At 40.3% G+C, this 23868-nt stretch overlaps 1 protein-coding gene across 1 annotated transcript in view; it reads left to right on the top strand.

The window, feature by feature from the left end:
• The window catches only part of CFAP20DC (CFAP20 domain containing), a 256952-nt gene extending 238089 nt beyond the window's left edge, over nt 1-18863 (top strand). Inside the window, exons 16-17 of the mRNA XM_052643802.1 lie at nt 5062-5156; nt 18751-18863. Of these exons, the coding sequence (XP_052499762.1) occupies nt 5062-5156; nt 18751-18863 (208 nt within the window). The remainder of the gene's footprint in view (nt 1-5061; nt 5157-18750) is intronic.
• The last annotated feature ends 5005 nt before the right edge of the window (nt 18864-23868 follow it).

Here is a 23868-nt window from a genome sequence, read left to right as displayed (position 1 = left end):
GCAAGACCTTTCTCTTCAGTTCCAAGAGGAGAGGCAGGGGTGGGAGGCCCGCCTGGGTTCACGAGGAAAACAGGAATAGGAAGCAGCTCCCGAACCTGCTCAGAGAGCAAGCCTGGCTGAAGAGGATATTCTGCACCACAGGAGCTGGAGGTTTTCTCTACAGGTGGATAAGATCTGTCCTTGAGAGAAAAGGTTTCTAGTCAGAGCTGAGGAAGCCAAACTGTTAAAACAGAGTATCAAGTCCAAACAACGCGGAAATGCGAGACAAAGAGCAGGAGCAGGTTTCAGCCCACAGGTAGCCAGAGTGAGAAGCAGGCCAAGGACACATATCAGAACTGAGCTAGGGCTCGACCTGTGTGAGTGAGCCTGAACTGACACTCCCCCATCCCTAGATGTTTGTGGCCTGCTTCTGAGAAGACAGAGGCTTAAATGAATTGATCAAGGGTCAAAACAATGACTTAGCATTAAATATCTCCTATAAAAATATAAACATGTAAAGTATAGGTGCTAGACTACACATTTCTGCTTATTAACAAGTCACCCCATAAAAAGAGATTGTTCTTTAAAAAAGGAAATTATTAAATAAGATATTAGTTCTTATCCCTCAAATTGGAAAGCATAAAAACTTAACTACATAGTATTGTGACATGTCTTTGGGAAATGAGCACTCTCAGATATTGCTGGTGGGAATGCTGAAGGGTACAATCCTTGTGAAGAAAACTTGTCAGTATCTAACAAAGCCAAGTATGCATTTACCTTTTGTTGCAGTAATCCCACTTCCAGCAATTTACCTTGAAGATGTATCTTCAAGTATACAAAAAAAATGCCCAAAGTTATTCATTATAGCATGAATTGCAATAATCACAAAATATTTAAAACTTGCCCAAAGAAAGGAGAGTGGTGAAATAAATGTATGCCACATCGTGGAGTCGGTTTCCCAGGTGGCTCAGTGGTAAAGAATCTGCCTGCCAGTGGAGGAGACCCAGGAGACACAGGTTAGATCTCTGGGTTGGGAAGATCCCCTGGAGGAGGAAATGGCCCACTCCAGTATTCTTGCCATCCAGGGACGAAGGAACATATTGGTCAGTCAGTTCAGTTCAGTTGCTCAGTCGTGTCCGACTCTGCGACTCCATGAATCGCAGCACGCCAGGCCTCCCTGTCCATCACCAACTCCCGGAGTTCACTCAGACTCACGTCCATCGAGTCAGTGATGTCATCCAGCCATTTCATCCTCTGTCATCCCCTTCTCCTCCTGCCCCCAATCCCTCCCAGCATCAGAGTCTTTTCCAATGAGTCAACTCTTCGCACATAGTGTTAGTGGGCTACAATCTATAGGGTCGCAGAGACTCAAACATAACTGAACACACACACACACACACAAGTGTGAGTACTGTGCAGCTGTTTAAAAAAAAAATGACATTCTCTATGAATTGGTATGAATAATTTCCCAGTTATATTTTAAGTTGGAAAAAAATGAAAGTGCAAAAGAGTGATTATAGTATTGTACCTTTTGCATTAGAAAGAAGAGGAATGGAAAAATAGGTGTGTATCAGCTGAATTTTTGCAAAAAGAAAGGTAGAGATACCAAAACTAGTGAAATTGATTACCTCTGGAGGAGTGGGTGGGGATGGTGTTGAAGTGATGAGGGGATAGAAACAAACTGGAAGGGATGAGAGAAATCTGTTAACTATGTCTTTCTGTGAACATTGACTTTTGAACTAATATTTTAATACATACTTGCAGCAAAAGTAATAAAAATCAAGGGGAAAGACCTAAAATATAATACAAACAGAAGCAAATGACAGTAGCTGTATTTCAAATGAATAATATAACCACACTGAAGTGGTAGGTTGGGGGACACATGTATACATTTGGCAGATTCATGTTGATGCATGGCAAAAACCACCACAAGATTGTAAAGTAATTATTCTCCAATTAAAATTAATTAAAATAATATTAATAATATGGTAATAATGGTCTAATACTACTACTCATATTAGCAATGTTTATAAAAAACATTTATAAAAATATTACTATTTTTATTAGTAGATTAGTTTATACTACTAATAATAGCAGTAAAAAAAAAAAAAAGTACTAGCGTAAGTAAATTTTGAACATGGTATTTTGACTAAAGATAAAAAGAACCATAAACAGAATTTTAGAGAGTAGGTTTGGTGGGTTTATTGGCTGTTTTGTTTGCTTAACAATTCTGACACTACTTTTGGCGCGTTCTTTACTCCAGAAAATAAGTAAATATACTGAGGCTAATGGAAGACAGTTTTTTAAGTGTCAGAAGGGAGTTACAAATACGGAAAAGGGAAAGATGAAAATAACTCTGCAGTATTATATTAGTATTAGAGAAATCAATATGAGCTCATGGTTATAGATCGGGGGCCATCAAACATTTTTTGTAAAATGCCAGATAACAAATATTTAAACTCTGAATCATAGCACAAAAGCTGTCATAGATGGTACATACACTGATGAACATGGCTGTATTCCAATGAAACTTTATTTATGGACACTGAAATGTGAATTTTATATAAATTCCATGTATCACAAAACATTACTATTTTAATGTTTTCAACCATTAAAATATATAAAAACTATTTTTGTTTTACAGGTCTTATAAAAGCAGGCAGTGGGCCAGATGTGGCCCATGGGCATACTTTACCAACCCTTGATAGAGAGATGATGATGGATAGATAGATAGCAAATGTGACCAGATGTTTAAATTGGAGAGTATGTGTGAAGGATGATATAGTTCTCTGTACTGTTATTGAACCTTTTCTATAAATCTGAAATTACTTTAAGGTATTTTTTTAATTTATTTTTTTATTGAAGGATAATTGCTTTACAGAATTTTGTTGTTTTCTGGCACCTCAGCATGATAAGATTTTTTTTTTCGATGTGACCGTTTTTAAAGTCTTTATTGAATTTGTTACAATATTGCTTCTGTGTTTTTATTTTTTGGCCACAAGGCATTTGGGCAATCTGAGCACCCCAAACAGAAATTAAACCTGCACCCCCTGTATTGGAAGGCAAAGGCTTAACCACTGGACTGCCAGGGAAGTCCCTGAAATTACTTTAAAACAAGCACAAAAAAAAAAAAATCACAAAAAGAGTAACCTGTACTTTTTATAGCTACTGCTGACAAAAAAAAAAAAAAAGGCAACATTAACCAAATCATTGGCCTAACAAGTAATGTCTTACCTTTTATAGCATCTACTTTTTCCTGGATGTCCATGGACCATGGCTAGAAGCTACTACAGCCATTGTGTCAAGTTTCTAATTTGTCACTTAGGGGGTTATTTTTCTCCTATTCATCCTTGCTCTCCATCTCTCTTAACGAGTAATGAGGTCGCTGGGCTGGTAATTTGTATGTGACCTTGTAATTTTCTACAATGTAGGAATTTTTTGGTCTGCTGTAATTAAATGGACTAAATAAAAGGTGCTTATCAGAAAATGCCCCATTAGCTTGGAAATCTGTGACAAATCCTTTCTGGGGTCTTTAGTGTATTATTTTGAAATTCAATTTCACAGCAAACTCACTTTGCTTATTTCACTAGCCATAGCCTGGTGATAGCTAAGGTGAAGAGTGACCAAAAGTATCTTAAGATAATACAAATATGAACTGGATAATTTTTACATTAAGATACTTTTTATACAAGAAGAGTAAACGACTTGCAAAGAAAACCTCTACTGTACAGACTTGAAATCATTCTACAGTTCTTTGCTGGTTTAATTCCAACAGAATCCAGTCTTGCCTTGGTTTATCATTGTAGGTAAAGCCATTCTGTTAACTCAGTTGATAATGAAGATGGTATTAGTCATAGCTGAAATTTTTTGAGTGCAGCTCTGTACCCAGATCCACACCAAATGTTTTTCATCCTTTTTGTTTTTTTCGTTTAATCTTAACCAAAAAATAACTTGAGTAACAATTACCTCTTTTTTTATAGATAAGGCCTAGTGATGTTATAAGTGACTTGGCGAAGTTCTTACATTTAGGAAACATGGGGCCAGGATTGGCCTGGGGAGCCAGCCCTCTTAGTTTCTTATTGGGACTCTCTCCCATTGTAGACGAAGACAGCAGGAAATACAGAAATTTAGAAAGAAAATTTGGGGTCATGAGGACATGTCCCCTTTGAAAAGAATAAGGTCAGTGATACAGAGTGTTAACATCAATGCGAGAAACAGAATTCACTTTGGAAAATCCTTTGCATTCCCTTTCATGCTCTGTTCCTGCGAGGAAGCTCAGTAGCAAGTTTAGAGATGAGAAAGGCTTGAATTAGAACACAAGGTGACATGCCTTCCGAATGTCGCCAACTTGCGTCGCCCCCACCCAGGCATCTGCTAGAGGAACAGGGAGACAGAAGAATGGAAAGAAGGAAAGTAAAGAGACTGGGAAATGAGGTTGGAAGTTGTAGGCAGAGGGAAGAGGAATGTAGGAGGTCTTTATGGAGTGGTTTTGCCCCCATTCACACTGGGAGAACTCAAGTATTGAGCCACTCAAGGGCCCAACGGTCCTCTCTCTCCTCTTTTGCCCTCCCCTGCCTCCTGTTTTGCCCTACCCTGGAGTAAATGCATACCAGCTCCCACCATCATGGCTGGTCCAGACAGCTCCAAGACTAAGTTCCCTTTTGAATCACTGAGTGGATTCTTGTCATCCATGACATGTGACTGGTGGCTTTGTCAGGCTTTTTTATGCAAAGGTCCTAAGGAGCTTTATCTCTGTATTTCTTCTGACTTGTTTAAATAAGTTTCCCAGGTGAGAGGAGCTGTGCTATAGCTGAAGATGAATACTGTGTTTTTCAAAGGAACAGTGGTCATCATTAAGATGGTATGTTTATTGAACAACTAGTTAGTGAAGTAACTGACTTTGTATTTACAGATTTATAAAACTGAATATTAATTTCTGGACATCTTATTTTCCGAAGTATGAAGGAGGAAAAATGTTTCTTTGTGAAAGCTCCAGGGAGTTAAGAATCCAGGGGAAAGGTAAAAATCTATATATCTAGAATTACAAACATGTGGTTCATTTTTTTCTTCTTTTCTTTTTAGGGACTGGTTAAATATGCTGAGCCCACCGATTGTTCCTCCCAGTCAACAGTCCGCAGAGCGGCATCAGGATTCTTCTGGAAGCTCGAGTGTTCAAGGTGGGAATATGAAAAATGCCAAGCATAAAAAAATAAAAATAATTAACTCTAAATAGACAAAATCAATGACTTTGAGATTCCACTATTTTTATTAAATGATAATCACTTAGACTCACGCATTGAAAATAAGGTAATCTGTGCCTCATTTTATAGGGTGATAGGTTCTTTGCAACTAAAAGGAATTTAAAAGAGAAATTGTTCTTGTTCTCCTGAAGGTTAATCCCTGGGCAAAATATAATTTAAAGCATAAGAGCATGGCTTTGGTGTCAAATTGACCTTCATCTGAATTCCAGCTCTAGCAATTCCTGCTGTGTGACTTTTATGAATTTCAGTTTTATAAAATAAGACTAATAATAGATGGTGCCCACCTGCAAGCTTTTCATGGAGATTCAGTGAGGTGTACTGTATATGAAACGTTTGGAATAATGCCTACAAAATGCCAGCTGTTAGCACTGTTACAAGGCAGACCAAATATTCCATGTTTTTGTTAATACAGAGATACAGCCTTTTTATTAAAGCAGAGGTTGACACGGAGCTCTAATGGGTTGTATTAGTAATGGAAAAATTCAAAGGAAGCAGGAATGAAAATTTGCCTGGGGTTCTCTTTGTTGATGAGAGCCTCTAAGATGAACTGTTTAGATTCTGACTGTGAGCAGGGAACGTGGCTGTCAGGAGCATTGTAGAGGAGGAACAGAAAAGAATCTTTAGTGGAATCAGAGGGCTTGAGATGGGAGGGGTGGGGAGAGATCTAAAATGCATAGTCAGAGTCACAGACAACATCAGAGTGGGACTCCCTGAGATTGTTCTCCAAGTCGGATTGTAAAGATGGGTGCCCTCTGTCTATAGTCTCTTTAAAAAAAAAAGGAACTGAAACCAGAATAATTTATTCTAACAAAGTTGCCAGTTTTATTTTTTTCCCTAACTGCCCCAGGGAAAAAGTGGAGCATCCCATTTTTCTTCAGGTACGGAGAATCCAGAGTGAGAGCTGATACACCTGAGTTGTGCATTTAGGCCACCCAAGTGATGGCAGTGTCACTGTGATTTACTGTCTGAAATAGATGATGCCCCTCAAATTGAGACTGTTTTTAGAGGTGTACGTTTATAATTATGACAGAAAAACAGAATCTTGGCTGTCAGGAGGAGACCTTGCTGTGAGGGGACAAATAATATGTTAAGTGTCCTGAATAAGCCACAGGAACTGAGAATCTGGTCCTTAAGCAGAGGTACCAAAGACCTATGGTGGTGACGAGTGGCCAAAAGGATGTCTTATAGTCGCCTTTGCAAAGTGATGTCTTGACAGCAGGGGCTCAAATTATGTTGAAGGTAAATAGAACTTACATCGAAGACAAAGAAACACATTCTATTCAGAGGACTGTAGAAACGTTCTGGCCAATGTTAACCAGATCTGGCACCCCTTCTCCCTGGCACTCTAGATTTCCATTTCTGAGCCTTTCCCTTTTCTGATGGGCTTAGATAGTTTGTAGCTAATTAAGACCATCAAAAAGTAGAGTTTCTTATTTGCTTAATCTTTGCATGTCATTGGCTTCATTTTAAACAACACAGCATGCACTGAACTTGTTTCCGTCTGTTCTTATAAAATGTTTGTCAAAGAAAAATACTGGGCTCAAGCTCAGGTATGTATCATCAGAAGGAGGGGGCCACACAGGTGTGGCAGTCTGGGAATCTTCCTAGGTACCTGTTGCTCAGTCTTTATCATTAATTATTAATTCAGCATTTAACATATGCCAGACACTGTGCTCGGTGGTTGATTTAGTCCTCAAAAGTAAGTCACTCAAAGACAACTATTGTATGATGTCACTTATATATGGAATCTAAAATTTGATACAAGTGAACTATTTATAAAACAGAAACAGTCTCACAGACACAAAAAACAAACTTAGGGTTAACCAAAGGGGAAGGTGGGGTAGGGGTAAATTAGGAGTTTGGGATTAACATATAAAAACTACTGTATATAAAATAGATTAACAACAAGGTCCTACTGTATAGGCAGGGAATTATATTCATTGTCTTACAATAAACTATAATAGAAAGGAATTTGAAAAGGAATATATATATATATATGTTTATATACATATATATGTCTGAATCACTGTACACCAGAAACTAACACAGCATTGTAAATCACTATACTTCACTTGTAAAAAAAATGTAAAAAAAAAATCAGTCCTCACAGCAGCACAATGAGGAAGATACTATTTTTGTATATGCAGTTGTTATTTTTACAGCCGAAGAAACTGAGAATAGGAGCCCTTGACTAATTTGCCCAAGGTTAGTCATAGGCAGAGCTGGGATTGAAATACAAGCAGCCTGGCCCCAGAGCCCAACCACAGTTTTCACTTCTTAATTTTTTTTGGTTTCAGTTCAGTTCACTCGCTCAGTCATGTCTGCCTCTTTGTGACCCCATGAATCGCAGCACACCAGGCCTGCCTGTCCGTCACCAATTCCCGGAGTTCACCCAGACTCATGTGCATCAAGTCAGTGATGCCATCCAGAAATCTCATCCTCTGTTGTCCCCTTCTCCCGCCCCCAACATTCCCAGCATCAGGGTCTTTTCCAGTGAGTCAACTCTTTGCATGAGGGGGCCAAAGTATTGGAGTTTTAGCCTCAGCATCAGTCCTTCCAATGAACACCCAGGACTGATCTCCTTTAGGATGGACTGGTTGGATCTCCTTGCAGTCCAAGGGACTCTCAAGAGTCTTCTCCAGCACCACAGTTCAAAGGCATCAATTCTTCAGCACTCAGCTTTCTTCACAGTCCAACTCTCACATCCATACATGACCACTGGAAAAACCATAGCCTTGACTAGACGGACCCTAGTTGGCAAAGTAATATCTCTGCTTTTTAATATGCTATCTAGGTGGGTCATAACTTTCCTTCCAAGGAGTAAGTGGCTTTTAATTTCATGGCTGCAGTCACCATCTGCAGTGATTTTGGAGCCCCAAAAAATAAAGTCAGCCACTGTGTCCACTGTTTCCCCATCTATTTCCCATGAAGTGATGAGACCAGATGCCATGATCTTCGTTTTCTGAATGGTGAGCTTTAAGCCAACTTTTTCAGTCTCCTCTTTCACTTTCATCAAGAGGTTTCTTAGTTCCCCTTCACTTTCTGCCATAAGTGTGGTGTCATCTGCATATCTGAGGTCATTGATATTTCTCCCGGCAATCTTGATTCCAGCCTGTGCTTCTTCCATCCCAGCATTTCTCATGATCTACTTTGCATTTAAATAAGCAGGGTGACAATATACAGCCTTGATGTACTCCTTTTCCTATTTGGAACCAGTCTGTTGTTCCATTTCCAGTTCTAACTGTTGCTTCGTAACCTGCATACAGGTTTCTCAAGAGGCAGGTCAGATGGTTTGGTATTCCCATCTCTTTCAGAATTTTCCACAGTTTGTTGTGTTCCACACAGTCAAAGGCTTTGGCATAGTCAATAAAGCAGAAATAGATGTTTTTCTGGAACTCACTTGCTTTTTCCATGAAGCAGAGGATGTTGGCAATTTGATCTCTGGTTCCTCTGCCTTTCCTAAAACCAGCTTGAACATTTGGAAGTTCCCAGTTCACGTATTGCTGAAGCCTGGCTTGGAGAATTTTGAGCATGACTTTACTAGCGTGTGAGATGAGTGCAATTGTGTGGTAGTTTGAGCATTCTTTGGCGTTGCCTTTCTTTGGGATTGGAATGAAAACTGACCTTTTCCAGTCCTGTGGCCACTGCTGAGTCTTCCAAATTTGCTGGCATATTGAGTGCAGCACTTTCACAGCATCATCTTTCAGGATTTGAAATAGCTCAACTGGAATTCCATCACCTCCACTAGCTTTGTTTGTAGTGATGCTTTCTAAGGCCCTCTTGCCTTTGCATTCCAGGATGTCTGGCTCTAGGTGAGTGATCACATCATTGTGATTATCTGGGTCGTGAAGATCTTTTTTGTACAGTTCTTCTGTGTATTCTTGCCACCTCTTCTTAATATCTTCTGTTTCTGTTAGGTCCATACCATTTTTGTCCTTTGTCGAGCCCATCTTTGCATGAAATGTTCCCTTGGTATCTCTAATTTTCTTGAAGAGATCTCTAGTCTTTCCCATTCTGTTGGTTTCCTCTATTTCTTTGCATTGATTTCTGAGGAAGGCTTTCTTATCTCTCCTTGCTATTCTTTGGAACTCTGCACTCAAATGGGAATATCTTTCCTTTTCTCCTTTGCTTTTTGCTTCTCTTCTTTTCACAGCTATTTGTAAGGCCTCTTCAGACAGCCATTTTGCTTTTTTGCATTTCTTTTCCATGGGGATGGTCTTGATCCCTGTCTCCTGTACAATGTCATGAACCTCCCATCCATGGTTCATCAGGCACTCTATCTATCAGATCTAGCCTCTTAAATCTATTTCTCACTTCCACTGTATAATCATAACAGATTTGATTTAGGTCATACCTGAATGATCTAGTGGTTTCCCCCACTTTCTTCAATTGAAGTCTGACTTTGGCAATAAGGAGTTCATGATCTGAGCCACAGTCAGCTCCCTGTCTTGTTTTTGCTGACTGTATATAGCTTCTCTATCTTTGGCTGCAAAGAATATAATCAGTCTGATTTTGGTGTTGACCATCTGGTGATGTCCATATTTAGAGTCTTCTCTTGTGTTGTTGTGTGTTTGCTATGACCAGTGCGTTCTCTTGGCAGAACTCTGTTAGCCTTTGCCCTGCTTCATTCCGTATTCCAAGGCCAAATTTGCCTGTTACTCTTGGTGTTTCTTGACTTCCTACTTTTGCTTTCCAGTCCCCTCTAATGAAAAGGACATCTTTTTTGGGTGTTAGTTCTAAAAGGTCTTGTAGGTCTTCGTAGAACCATTCAGCTTCTTCAGTGTTCCTGGTTGGGGCATCGGCATTGATCATCGTGATTATTGAATGGTTTGCCTTGGAAACAAACAGGGATCATTCTGTCATTTTTGAGATTGCTTGCAATTACTGCATTTTGGACTCTTTTGTTGACCATGATGCTTGCTCCATTTCTTCTAAGGGTTATAATGGTCATCTGAGTTAAATTCACCCATTCTAGTCCATTTTAGTTCGCTGATTCCTAGAGTGTCGACATTCACTCTTGCCATCTCCTGTTTGACCACTTCCAATTTGCCTTGATTCATGGACCTAACATTCCAGGTTCCTATGCATATTGCTCTTTACAGCATTGAACCTTGCTTCTATCACCAGTCACATCCACAACTGGGTATTGTTTTTGCTTTGGCTCCTTCCCTTCATTCTTTCTGGAGTTATTTCTCCACTGATATCCTGCAGTATATTGGCCACCTACCAACCTGGGGCGTTCCTCTTTCAGTATCCTGTCATTTTGCGTTTTCATACTGTTCATGGGGTTCTCAAGGCAAGAATACTGAAGTGGTTTGCCATTCCCTTCTCCAGTGGACCACATTCTGTCAGACCTCTCCACCATGACCCGTCCATCTTGGGTGGCCCCACATGGCATGGCTTAGTTTCATTGAGTTAGACAAGGCTGTGGTCCGTGTGATCAGATTGGCTAGTTTTCTGTGCTTATGGTTTCAGTGTGTCTGCCCTCTGATGCCCTCTCGCAACACCTACCATCTCTCTTGGGTTTCTCTTACCTTGGATGTGGGCTATCTCTTAACGGCTGCTCCAGCAAAGTGCTGCCACTGCTCCTTACCTAGGACAAGGTCACCCCTCCTGACCTTGAATGTGGATTAGCTCCTCTCGGCCCTCCTGCCCCCACAAAGCCGCCACTCCTTGGACGTGGGGTTGCTCCTCTCAGCTGCCTTTTTTGGTTTAAAACCAAATAAATAAATTACCTAATCAAAAAATACTGTATATAAAACCAGCAACTGAAAAATAACTTTTCTGTTGAGAGTTCCTAATCTACAAGAAAGCAAATGAAAATATCTCAAGGGCTGAGTAGCTAAGTTCTTTCAGGGAAAAAAAAAAAAAAAAGGCAGATCTCTGGTCACCTGTTGCAGCCCTGCCTCCCCATCCTATGCAGTCTTGTTGCAAATAACTGATGGCCATACTCCCTCCAGCAGGGTGGGTCGCCGAGGGGTGCACTTACCATGTTGACCAGATGTAGGGCAAGGCCAAGGGAGTGAGGGGCTGAATGAAGAGCAGAATGACTCCAGTGTGGGACTGACGGGCCTGGGTGGTTGCTGGGCCCACCTTCTCAAAGACCTCTCTAGACGATCTTATGAGTCAGTCAGTCTCTCACTTTACCCTGTATCTTTTTATCACAGCCTTTTCACAGTTTGTAACTCGTGATTCATTTACTTGTTTATTCTCTTTTTTCCCAGGTAGTCTAAGAGTTTTTAAAAGCAGAGACTGTCAGTTTACGCACCCCTAGATCCCTAGTACCTGTGCAATTTCTGGTATACATTATAACAGATACTCTGGGTTCTCCTTAGAACACAGGAAAGGAAAAAGGAAGGGAAAGAGGGAGAGAAATGTCATCCAACTGGTAATTTCTTGTAACAATAACCTTGAAAGAAAGAAAATCAAGGTAGTTAATTGAAATCCAACTTTTCCTCAGTTCGTTTTTTGGTATATCTGTAAAATGGAACAATGAGAGTATTGAACTTACCCATACACTGTAGCAGTTCAGACAGTTGGTAGGTTACTGTATGCAGTGACTCTTTATGTATAAGCAATGAAGAGACTTTTCTGTCAAATGAAATCTCATCTGAAATCCCAATATGTAAAGTAGTTACAAGTAGAACCTCTCTGACTGAATGCGAGTTAGGGTCTCAGAACCCTGCCATGGGGCCCTAATGAACCAGTTAAAAACACCGATGTAGTCCATTGCCCTCAGTGTAGCCTTGCCCAAGGGCAAATGCTCAATCAGAGTTAGAATTTGGGTCCAGGTTTCTTCCACAGCAGTGCCTTTCTGAAGAACCATCACACTGGGACGTGAAGGTGATTTTGAAGACTGATTCACAAGGAAAGAGTCCCTTCCATCTTCAGACTTCTCAGGTGAAAATAACAAAAACATTTATTTCACCTTCCTTGACCCAGGCCTCCACGTACACTTTAATTCTCAGAATTAGCCTACAGATATGTAGGTACTGTTGTACCCTCTTTTACACATGAACCCTGGGACTTAAAGCAGGAGAGTGATGTGATGAACCACCACGTCCATCCGAGATTGAGAGGCTGAGACGTACCTGTGCAGCTAGTGGCATAACGGGAAGATGGCCTGACCAACAGACAACTCTGGAATACTTGCCCCAGGCCATGCAGAAGTAAACACATGCATCATACAGGCCCCGGAGCCCCTTCTTCATTCAGTACAAATTCCACAGTTTCTGTTTGGCCAGAATGTCTCAAGTGTGTGAATTCTGCCATAAAGTGAACAGCCCAGCTCCCAGCAGAGCAACCAGCCGGCAGGAATAACACTGAGCTCCGTGGCATTCGACTGGATGGAGAAGCAGGCAGCTGTCCAGCTGTTCCTCTTGGGCCACAACACACTTGCCGAATATCAATCACCATGGGCACAGGTGCCCTTAACACTTCCTAAAAATGTGTTTTCCTGGAGACTGTGGAAAATGTTAAAAATGGGAAGTTAAGATTTCAGAACTTACTCAAGAAAACTACCAAACTGACCTTTTGAAAATGAGCCAGACTGCCTGAAAAATAGTTGTCAATTTGTTTTTGACATTTGTTCCTTTACAAATATGACCCTTAAATTATTCATGCTTACCAGCTCCAAAATGGAATAATAATGCCTCTCTCTTCAGGCCTGTAAACCTTTTTTACAGTTTCCGTGGATTTTGAGTGAAGACCTTTTAGAGTTGCCAGGGTCTCATGAAAATAACATCCTTGTACCTTTTGTTCAGCAGAGCCACAGAAGATGTTCCTTTATGAACATTAGTTATTCTTCCACAAGTCACAAATAGGCAGCAGATGCAGTTAAGAATCTGCTTGCAATGCAGGAGCCTCAGGAGGCTGTGACAGGAAGATCCCTTGGAGAAGGGAATGGCTACCCACTTCAGTATTCTTGTTTGGAGAATCCCATGGACAGAGGAGCTTGGTGGGCTACAGTTCATAGGGTCGCAAAGAGTCGGACGTGACTGAAGAGACTTAGCACTCATGCACACTTATTTTATGCATACAATATCCAAATTACTGGTAAATAATTTATAGAAATTTCATGATGCCTCCCAGCTACCCAGAGAGAGGGGAGCATGGCCACCTGTCCTGGGTCCAACAGAGGAATCCTTTGATAGTCCTATTTCCCACCATGAAGTTATTTGACATTTACCTAATACCTTGAATCTAAAAACAGTCTTCCAAAATCTGTTTTATTAGTTATCTCACCAGACATCTTGCTTCATTGAACAGCCATGGTACCCACAGTGTTTAACATGGCACATGTGTTAGTCGCTCAGTTGTGTCCAACTCTTTGTGGTCCCATGGATATAGCCCACCAGGCTCTTCTGTCCATGGAATTCTCCAGGCAAGAATATTGGAGTGTGTTGCCATTTCCTTCTCCAGGGGAACTTCCCAGCCCAGGGATTGAATCTGGGTCTCCTGCATTGCAGGCAAATTCTTTACCATCTAAACCCCCAGGGAACCCATAGGACATTGTAAATGCTCCATAAATGCTTGATGACTAGAATGAGTGAATCTTCTGCCTATGGGAAATAGAAAGATCACTTGGTCTACTCTTTGGATCTTCCATATATCTTGAAGATTTATTTAAAATGCAAAGGAGAACTTCCCCCCACCCACCCTCTGCCAAAAAAAAGCAATATTGGCAATCAGAGTAGTAATAGAAGCCAGCATTAATTAAGTGCCTGCTTTGTACCCAGCGCTCTGTCCCATTTTCCTGTGATTAGAGGAGGGGAGACACTATACAAAGAAATGTCTTCTTTTGTGGCACACTGGACGTGAACCCTCTAGCAGAGAAGTGAACACACCAATGGATGTCTGAGTCTCTCTCCCTCTTCCAGAACCGCCCACACCTATTTGTTCCCCAAGTGTACAACAGAAGGGTCTTGACCCAGGGTGTGGTCCTCAGTTCCATTGCTGGAATTGGGATGCACTTCCACCTGTCTGCAGCGCTGCCACCTTGTCTGAAATCAGGCACTGGAGACTCTTATGGGATTTGTAGGCTTCAGAGCTCAACAGTCTGACTAGGGACCTTCCTTCACGTGCAACAGAAAGCATTCAGAGTGGTAAGCCACACATTTACAAGTGCATATATGTTTTGTGAGATTTTTCCCCAGCTTTATTACTATATAATTGACATGTCACATTATGTAAGTTTAAGGTGACAACATGATGCTTTGATATACAAGTTCACATTTGAATCACATTTATAAGTAGAGACTACCTGGAAAGAATCAAATTGCCGAAATTCCTAAGTAATCATCCAAATTTTTCAACTGGTTGTTTTAAATGGCATGTTCCAAGTAAAATATAGCCACTAGATTTTACAAAAGGAGTGATGTACTTATTTCCCAAATGAAACCTGAACTATAATGTTAGCATATCATTTGCCTTCCCAAAAAGACAATACAGCTTGCTAATAGAAGAAAGTACCTTTTCATCTTTTTATTGCATTTTCGGCCATTTACTTCTCTCATTTGAGGGCACATGTTTGCTGAGAAGCAGATCGCAACAGTTCACTTTCTCGAGTTTTAGTGAAAGGTAATTCTGCCCTACTGTGATAGAAGTTGATGGAAGAGTTTGCCAGCATCTGGTCCTCAGCAGAATAGTATCTAAAATGTCATCTTTATTGATCCTAAGGCTGCCTGTTCCCAGTGGTGATCCCCCACCATTGAATTGTCTAAACCATAGTGTATTGGTATGCACATAAAAATACAGTCAGTCAGTTCTCAAGATCTATAAGAGAGAAAATGCATTAACTTGTTAAAAAAAAATTCTAGATGGCAGCGTCAGAAAATCGAAAATCAAGTATAATGTCTTGACTGTGAGATTTTAAATCTGATAAACTGGTGCCACATCATTTATTTTCAAGCTTGAAGACTGAGCTTGTGCATATAGGTTTTCTATTATCTACAGTTAAAATGCCTCAAATATAGATAATTAAGCATTTATATTAATTGACTTTCAGAAGGTGAGCTAGAGGAATTATTTGCTCACATTGATCTAACCAAGGGGAGGGCAGCTATTATTGCTGTGTTTGGTCTGGCTCCATTGGTTTTCCTTCTGTTATTGCTGTTAGCCGACTTCAAAGTGGATGAAGCTGAAAGTTTGTAAATATATTATTATCTGAAAGGCAATTTTAGTTCACTAGTAATGGCTTTATTATGTGAAAAAGAGTAAAAACGTAATTTGGACCCCTGTCCAGATGCTTTTTCTCTGGTAGCAGAGAATGGTTTTATTTCTTAATTTGTCCTTTTAGAGTTTCTGTAGCCAGTCTTTAAATAGAGCAATTTAGCATTTGGGAGAAAAACAAACTATGTGCTATCCAAGAATATAATTGAAAATTACCCTATACCCATGCACAATAATTACCTTTCAAAACATTTCCCATTGCTTGACATCATACTCGTAATTGCTTAACAATATGATAATTTCATTACATAGAGATTACAGTGGCAAAATGATACAAGTTGGAGGCTTTGAAAATTAAGTTATAATGAAAACAAAACCTTTTATGCAAGTTTAAAACACTTATTTCAATATAAAAGTATATATAATATCACCCAATTTTTGTATGAATGTCATTGTTGGTAGAGTTTTAAAATTCACCCATTTAAAGCTTTTGTTGGCTTAAAACTCAACATTCAGAAAACTAAGATCATGGCATCCAGTCCCATCATTTCATGGCAAATGATGGGGAAACAATGGAAACAGTGAGACACTTTATTTTGGGGGGCTCCAAAATCACTGCAGATGGTGACTGCAGCCATGAAATTAAAAGATGCTTGCTCCTTGGAAAAGAAGCTATGACCAACCTAGATAGCATATTAAAAAGCAGAGACATTACTTTGCCAACAAAGGTCCATCTAGTCAAACCTATGGTTTTTCCAGTAGTCATGTATGGATGTGAGAGTTGGACCAGAAAGAAAGCTGCGTGCCAAAGAATTGATGCTTTTGAACTGTGGTACTGAAGAAGACTCTTGAGAGTCCTTTGGACTGTAAGGATATCAAACCAGCCCATCCTAAAGGAAGTCAGTCCTGAATATTCATTGGAAGGACTGATGCTGAAGCTGAAACTCCAATACTTTGGCCACCTGATGTGAAGAAATGACTCATTTGAAAAGACCCTGATACTGGGAAAGATTGAAGGCGAGAGGAGAAGGGGACAACAGAAGATGGGATGGTTGGATGGCATCACTGACTCGATGGACATGAGTTTGAATAAACTCCAGAGTTGGTGATGGACAGGGAAGCCTGGCATGCTGCAGTCCATGGGGTCCCAGAGTCAAATATGACTAAGTGACTGAACTGAAAGCTTTTGAACTAAAACCATGAAACCCCTCTTAGACCCATGGTTATAATGCATGAAATGCCAGTTCTATAGTGATATGTATTGGAACAAATGCACGTATATAGCAGTTACTGCTTCAGTTTGCATGCATTATATAGCCAAATCTCTACTAATGAATTGGATCCACCTTGATCCCTTTGCAGTTGGGCGATAAAGACCCATGGCCCATTACAATGGTTATTTTCATCTTGAAAGATTCCTGACTAACTGTAAAATGTTTTGAGTTTTCTAATTTGATAACACCAGCTTAAAATTTTATCTTGTTGGAAACTGCAAGCACAGAATGCACTAAACAGTTATATAGTGTATAACTCTTATGTGCCAGAGATCAAACTTTCCCCCAGTGTTTGATGCAGTAAAAACAAGACATCAGATGGCAGGTCTTCGAGATAATTTGACTTATAATTATTTACCACAGTGATATGTGGTTTTAATATCACACCTGATGGAAAAAAAAATGAGTGTTATTTTACTTTTCTGAAAAATACATGATTTTGAGTATAAGAGCTTTTTATTTAAAGCTGAATTGATTATAATATCCTGTATAAAACTAATAGGGCTTCCCTGGTAGCTCACATGGTAAAGAATCTGCCTGCGGTGTTGGAAACTCAGGTTCGATGCCTGAATCAGGACGATCCCCTGAAGGAAGACCTGGCAACTCACTCCAGTATTCTTGCCTGGAGAATCCCATGAACAGAGGAGCCTGGCAGGCTACAGTCCATGGGGCGCAAGAGTCAGACACAACTGAGTGACTAGCACACACATAAAACTCAATGGACATGAGTTTGAGTAAACTCTGGGAGTTGGTGATGGACAGGGAGGCCTGGCGTGCTGTGGTTCATGGGGTCACAAAGAGTCGGACACAACTGAGTGACTGAACTGAGCTGAAGGGCATTCGGGTGGTGAACAGTGCTCTCCCATCCATCCCCAGCTTCCTTGGATTCCAGAGCCTAGGGGTGCTCTTAGCTACACCCAGTTAACTCTTCATTAATCTTTAGTAGCTGCTTTTGTTTCATGGGCAGGACACTTAAGACCACAGATTTTGTTTCACAGTCACTGATTCCCCCTTTCAAAAGGGCTCAGTATTTACGGAGTCTCTATTATGGGCCAGCCATGCCCATGCCCACCGTCCAGTCCCTATCCAAAGTTGACCTGGTGAGCTTGCAGGCCAAAGGTTTGATTTTCTTTGGTCCGTAATAGCCCATGCTAAGAAAAAAGAGAGGGGTAGTGTCTTCATCACCTCCTCCTTCCTGAGCCTGCTCTGGGAGTCTCCAACTGAAGGAAGTCTTGCTCTCCCAGCCTCTGAATTCCTACCCTGTATATTTTGAGAAGTCCAGAGGGCACTCGCTTGCTGGTGATGGCATAAGGTACACAAGTGCTGAGCATAACATTTTAGTAAAACAGCTTTTTGTTTTTGTTTTCATTTCTTGAAAACCAACCAAACCTTGCTAATGACTTAGGCAATAGGCATTCTCTACAACCAAATCATCTAAATAATTATCACAGGGAAAAAAAATTGACATGTTCATTTTCCCAGCAAATTTGACACATCTTGCTACCACTAATACAATTACAGATCATCTGACCTTGTTTTCCTCATGTGTTCTTTGCTTTGCACAGCTTATATTTCTAAACGTTGTTTTAATTCATGTTTCTTGGTAGCCTTTTTAGGATGTATGAATGGGGATTGAGCTCTTTACTATATTACTTCATTTGCACTGTTTGGCATTTCTGCAGCTCTAGCCTATGAAGAAGGCTAGAGCTGCGATAATCAAAGATAATCAAATTTTGAATCCCGTTCAACCCTAATTAGCATAACTCTTTAGTCCTTTGGCCCTCTTCTTTAGTTCTTTCTCCTCCCTGCCAGTTCTGCACACTCATTTTTCTCGTGCTTTATAGTGAATCTGGCCCCTCTGATCACCATTTCTTCTCTATCTTACACGGCAAGTACAGAGCCATCACATCCGCAGCACTCCTGCCTCCCAGCGTTGACGTCCCGCCCACACGAGGATGGTCCTCCAGGACAAATGGTGATTCCTGCTCCCTTGCCCTTCTCTGTTGCAGTTTAAGAATTCCCAGCGAGGCCAGCAGCTAACATGACTATGCTTCCCGTCCCCACAGGTGAAGAGGAGCTGAGTGTGGAAGAGGATGAGGAAGTGCTGACTCTGCTGTATGACCCATGTTTGAACTGTTACTTTGATCCCCAAACTGGGAAGTACTACGAGTTGGTATAACGCCTGCTTCCAGGGCCAAGGATGGCTGCCCCAGGTGGAGCAGGATAGCAGCTCTGATTCTGTTAAGTTGGCGTCGCAAGTGTGTCTCCGGCAGGCCTACAGGATCAGAAAGAACTAAGAGAGATGAAGTCAGTTTGTACATAATGTTCAATGTTAGGACTGCCTACATTCTTTATGTAGATGGGTATGACTTTTCAGAACTGTGAAGGAGTTAATATAGAGACAAGATTGTAGGACTCTAAATTGTTACTTATTTGCTGGTTCTCATCCTATATATAATTGTTTACTTCATATACTTTTATGTAAATGAATTAAGAGTTATTCAAATTTTTGCAGTGTTAATGTATAAATGATGGCTTGATACACAGAAAACTTATTCTTATTTAAAAGATGCCTTTTCTTTTCTTACCTATTTGTATGAAAAATAAAATCTGATGGTCAGAAGAATGCCTTTTAAACTGCTTCTTTTTACTTAACCCACTTTCTTTGCCAGAATATTCCTAGATGGTATTTACTTTTCCTTAGACTTCTAGAAAAGGAATTACTGTGAATTAGTCAGACTTTATGATCATATTTTATTGGCACTGGCCCCACAATTTCCATTTCATTATCGTTCATCCATACTTTGCCAAAGATCATAACATTGTTAATAACTTCAGCTACTTAGCTCTGTGCCTTTTAAAAAATTATCTATGAATACAAATCTAGCTCTGTGGATCCGTATTTAGTAAGAAGCCACCCATTTGAACACTCTACATACCTTACACTTTCTGTGACTTAGACCTGGAGAAATGGAGGCGACTTCCTTTGGTCTTGAAGACTATGCCACTGTAACTCTGCTCATTCCATCACAAGGGAAAAAAATCACGTGCTTCCTGAATTGGAGTAGACTAGCCTTGAATTGTGTGCCAAAAACATAAATACTGAGTTCAAGGAAATACTTATTGTATTAGCTTATTGTATTAGGCATATTTTGTTATTTAATAAAAATTTTATGAGAAGAGTACCATTGGAAATGAAAAATTATTGGTGTACAGTTAGATTTATTGGCAATATTATAATTTCATTTAATATTGCTTGATAAAGGAAATAAGAGCTCTTTTTTTATAGGAGTACATTTGGGCTCATGTTCAAAGGATTATACATTATTTCAGTTTAGTTCAGTTGCTCAGTCATGTCCGACTCTTTGTGACCCCATGAATCACAGCACGCCAGGCCTCCCTGTCCATCACCAACTCCCAGAGTTCACTCAGACTCATGTCCATCAAGTAAGTGATGCCATCCAGCCATCTCATTCTCAGTCGTCCCCTTCTCCTGCCCCCAGTCCCTCCCAGCATCAGTCTTTTCCAATGAGTCAGGTCTTCGCATGAGGTGGCCAAAATACTGGAGTTTCAGCTTTAGCATCATTCCTTCCAAAGAAATCCCAGGGCTGATCTCCTTCAGAATGGACCGGTTGGATCTCCTTGCAGTCCAAGGGACTCTCAAGAGTCTTCCCCAACACCACAGTTAAAAAGCATCAATTCTTCAGTGCTCAGCTTTCTTCAGAGTCCAACTCTCACATCCATACATGACCACTGGAAAAACCATAGCCTTGACTAGACGGACCTTTGTTGGCAAAGTAATGTCTCTGCTTTTCAATATGCTATCTAGGTTGGTCATAACTTTTCTTCCAAGGAGTAAGTGTCTTTTAATTTCATGGCTGCAGTCACCATCTGCAGTGATTTTGGAGCCCAAAAAAATAAAGTCTGACACTGTTTCCACTGTTTCCCCATCTATTTCCCATGAAGTGATGGGACCAGATGCCATGATCTTTGTTTTCTGAATGTTGAGATTTAAGCCAACTTTTTCACTCTCCTCTTTCACTTTCATCAAGAGGCTTTTTAGTTCCTCTTCACTTTTCTGCCATAAGGATGGTGTCATCTGCATATCTGAGATCATTGATATTTCTCCCGGCAATCTTGATCCCAGCCTGTGCTTCTTCCAGCCCACTGTTTCTCATGATGTACTCTGCATAGAAGTTAAATAAGCAGGGTGACAATATACAGCCTTGACGGACTCCTTTTCCTATTTGGAACCAGTCTGTTCTTCCGTGTCCAGTTCTAATTGCTTCCTGACCTGCATATAGGTTTCTCAAGAGGCAGGTCAGGTGGTCTGGTATTCCCATCTCTTGAAAAATTTTCCAGAGTTATTGTGATCCACACAGTCAAAAGCTTTGGCATAGTCAATAAAGCAGAAATAGATGTTTTTCTGGAACTCTTGCTTTTTCCATGATGTAAAGGATGTTGGCAATTTGATTCCTGGTTCCTCTGCCTTTTCTAAAACCAGCTTGAACATCTGGAAGTTCACGGTTGACGTATTGCTGAAGTCTGGTTTGGAAAATTTTGAGCTTTACTTTACAAGCATGTGAGATGAGTGCAATTGTGTAGTGGTAATCCTTTCTTTCGGATTGGAATGAAAACACCTTTTCCAGTCCTGTGGCCACTGCTGAGTTTTCCAAATTTACTGGCATATTGAGTGCAGCACTTTGACAGCATGATCTTTCAGGATTTGAAATAGCTTAACTGGAATGCCATTACCTCCACTCACTTTGTTCGTAGTGATGCTTTCTAAGGCCCTCTTGACTTTGCATTCCTTTGACTTGGCTCTAGGTGAGTGATCATACCTTCGTGATTATCTGTGTCATGAGATCTTTTTTGTACAGTTCTTCTGTGTATTCTTGCCACCTCTTCTTAATATCTTCTGCTTCTGTTAGGTCCAGACCATTTCTGTCCTTTATCGAGCCCATCTTTGCATGAAATGTTCCCTTGGTATCTCTAATTTTCTTGAAGAGATCTCTAGTCTTTCCCATTCTGTTGGTTTCCTCTATTTCTTTACGTTGATCACAGAGGAAGGCTTTCTTATCTCTCCTTGCTCTTCTTTGGAACTCTGCATTCAGATGCTTATATCTTTCCTTTTCTCCTTTGCTTTTCGCTTCTCTTCTTTTCACAGATATTTGTAAGGCCTCCCCAGACAGCCATTTTGCTTTTTTGCATTTCTTTTCCATGAGGGTAGTCTTGATCCCTGTCTCCTGTACAATGTCACAAACCTCCATCCATAGTTCATCAGGCACTCTTATCTATCAGATCTAGGCCCTTAAATCTATTTCTCACTTCCACTGTATAATCATAAGGGATTTGATTTAGGTCATACCTGAATGGTCTAGTGATTTTCCCTACTTTCTTCAATTGAAGTCTGAATTTGGTAATAAGGAGTTCATGATCTGAGCCACAGTCAACTCCCGGTCTCTTTTTCGCTGACTCTATAGAGCTTCTCCATCTTTGGCTGCAAAGAATATAATCAATCTGATTTCGGTGTTGACCATCTGGTGATGTCCATGTGTAGAGTCTTCTCTTGTGTTGTTGGAAGAGGGTATTTGCTATGAACAGTGCATTTTCTTGGGAAAACTCTATTAGTCTTTGCCCTGCTTCATTCCATATTCCAAGGCCAAATTTTCCTGTTACTCCAGGTGTTTCTTGAATTCCTACTTTTGCATTCCAGTGCCCTATAATGAAAAGGACATTCTAGGAATGTCCCCAAAGTTCGCTACTTGGAATCCCAAGTCTGGGATAGTTGAATTGAAACTGCAAGTTAGTATTTTTGTGTGGTTGGTTGTGTGGGCTGTGGTTCATTAAGTGTTCCCATGGGTGGACTGAATTGCTGAGAAAATTTTGGGTAGAGAACAGAGAGAAGAGATGGGCAAAATGGATGAGAGGTGAGCCGCTGAGACATTTTAATTTTTAATTTATTTTGAATGTCATTTTTTTAAAAAGACGATCTTTTTAAAAGCAAGTTTTTAACAAAATTGAGAGGTGACCATCATCGAGAGAGACTGTTAGTTCCTACTACAGGATTCCCAGAGCTTCCTGATTCCTATGCCTTCTGTAGTCTGACTGTTCAACAAGTCTTTGGATTCTGAGATCAAGGGTATCTGTTGCTTGCAGTTCAAGAACCCCAAGAAAGTGTTCTAGGTCCTAGCTTGAGTCCACTCAGAGGCCTTGCAGCATTCTGTTAGAGGCTCATGAAGCACTCTTGTATCCTTAATTTTAGCTCATGATTTTTCGATAGTTGCAATTTCATGTCTCAACTAGTATGGAATTTTAATTGACTTTTCTATTTATGTGGATGATCCTGATACTCATGAAAGCAGTAATAAGGCTTTCCAAGTTCTGCTCCAGTCTTCAAGGTCACAACCAACTCTTTTTATCATTCTGCATGTTTTCTGAAGCTGTAGTTAATTTTAGCATTGTGTAAGTATGAAGATTTTGAAGAAAGATTCAAAACAAAGGTATTCGTTGTGAATTAATAAAAGTCTACCAAATACCATGTTTTGGTATTTGTTTTGCCAAAGCAAAAACAATACCTAGTTGTGGATGTGACTGGTGATAGAAGCAAGGTCCGATGCTGTAAAGAGCAATATTGCATAGGAACCTGGAATGTTAGGTCCATGAATCAAGGCAATTGCAATTCGGTTCAACTATCCCAGACTTGGGATTCCAACTGGCCCACTTTGGTCCAGTGGCTGTTAAGAATCCTCTTCTGTGGATGGTGGAGAAAGGCAGTTAAGGAGTTTCTGATGAACCCAGCAGATGCTCCAAAAGTTGTCTACCACAATGTCATATTTTCCACTTTTTTCACTTTGTTTAAAAAGAGTGGCTTCAATTTCTGTTGACAAGATTTTTTAAAAGAATTAAAAAGTAGAAATAGATGCGCCCCCACGTTGCCAATTTTAAACCAAAATGGTATATCCAGTTTACTTGGAAATTCATTGCTTGGGCTGTATGGCTTCACTTATCAAATTTTGCTGCATATGAGAATTTCTTGAAAAGTTTATAAAAATGTTGATACCTAGGTTCCACCCGTAGAATGTTTTGTTCGATTGGTCTTGGATGCAACCTGGGCACTGGAAACTTTTAAAACTTCTCCTGGCAATTTGAATGTGTAGTCAATGCTTGAGCACTACTGTTGT

The sequence above is a fragment of the Budorcas taxicolor genome, chromosome 1, assembly GCF_023091745.1.
Source record: "Budorcas taxicolor isolate Tak-1 chromosome 1, Takin1.1, whole genome shotgun sequence".
Classification (NCBI taxonomy): Eukaryota; Metazoa; Chordata; class Mammalia; order Artiodactyla; family Bovidae; genus Budorcas; species Budorcas taxicolor.
The sequence above is the reverse complement of the archived record's forward strand: the minus strand, read 5'-3'. Positions and strand labels throughout refer to the sequence as shown.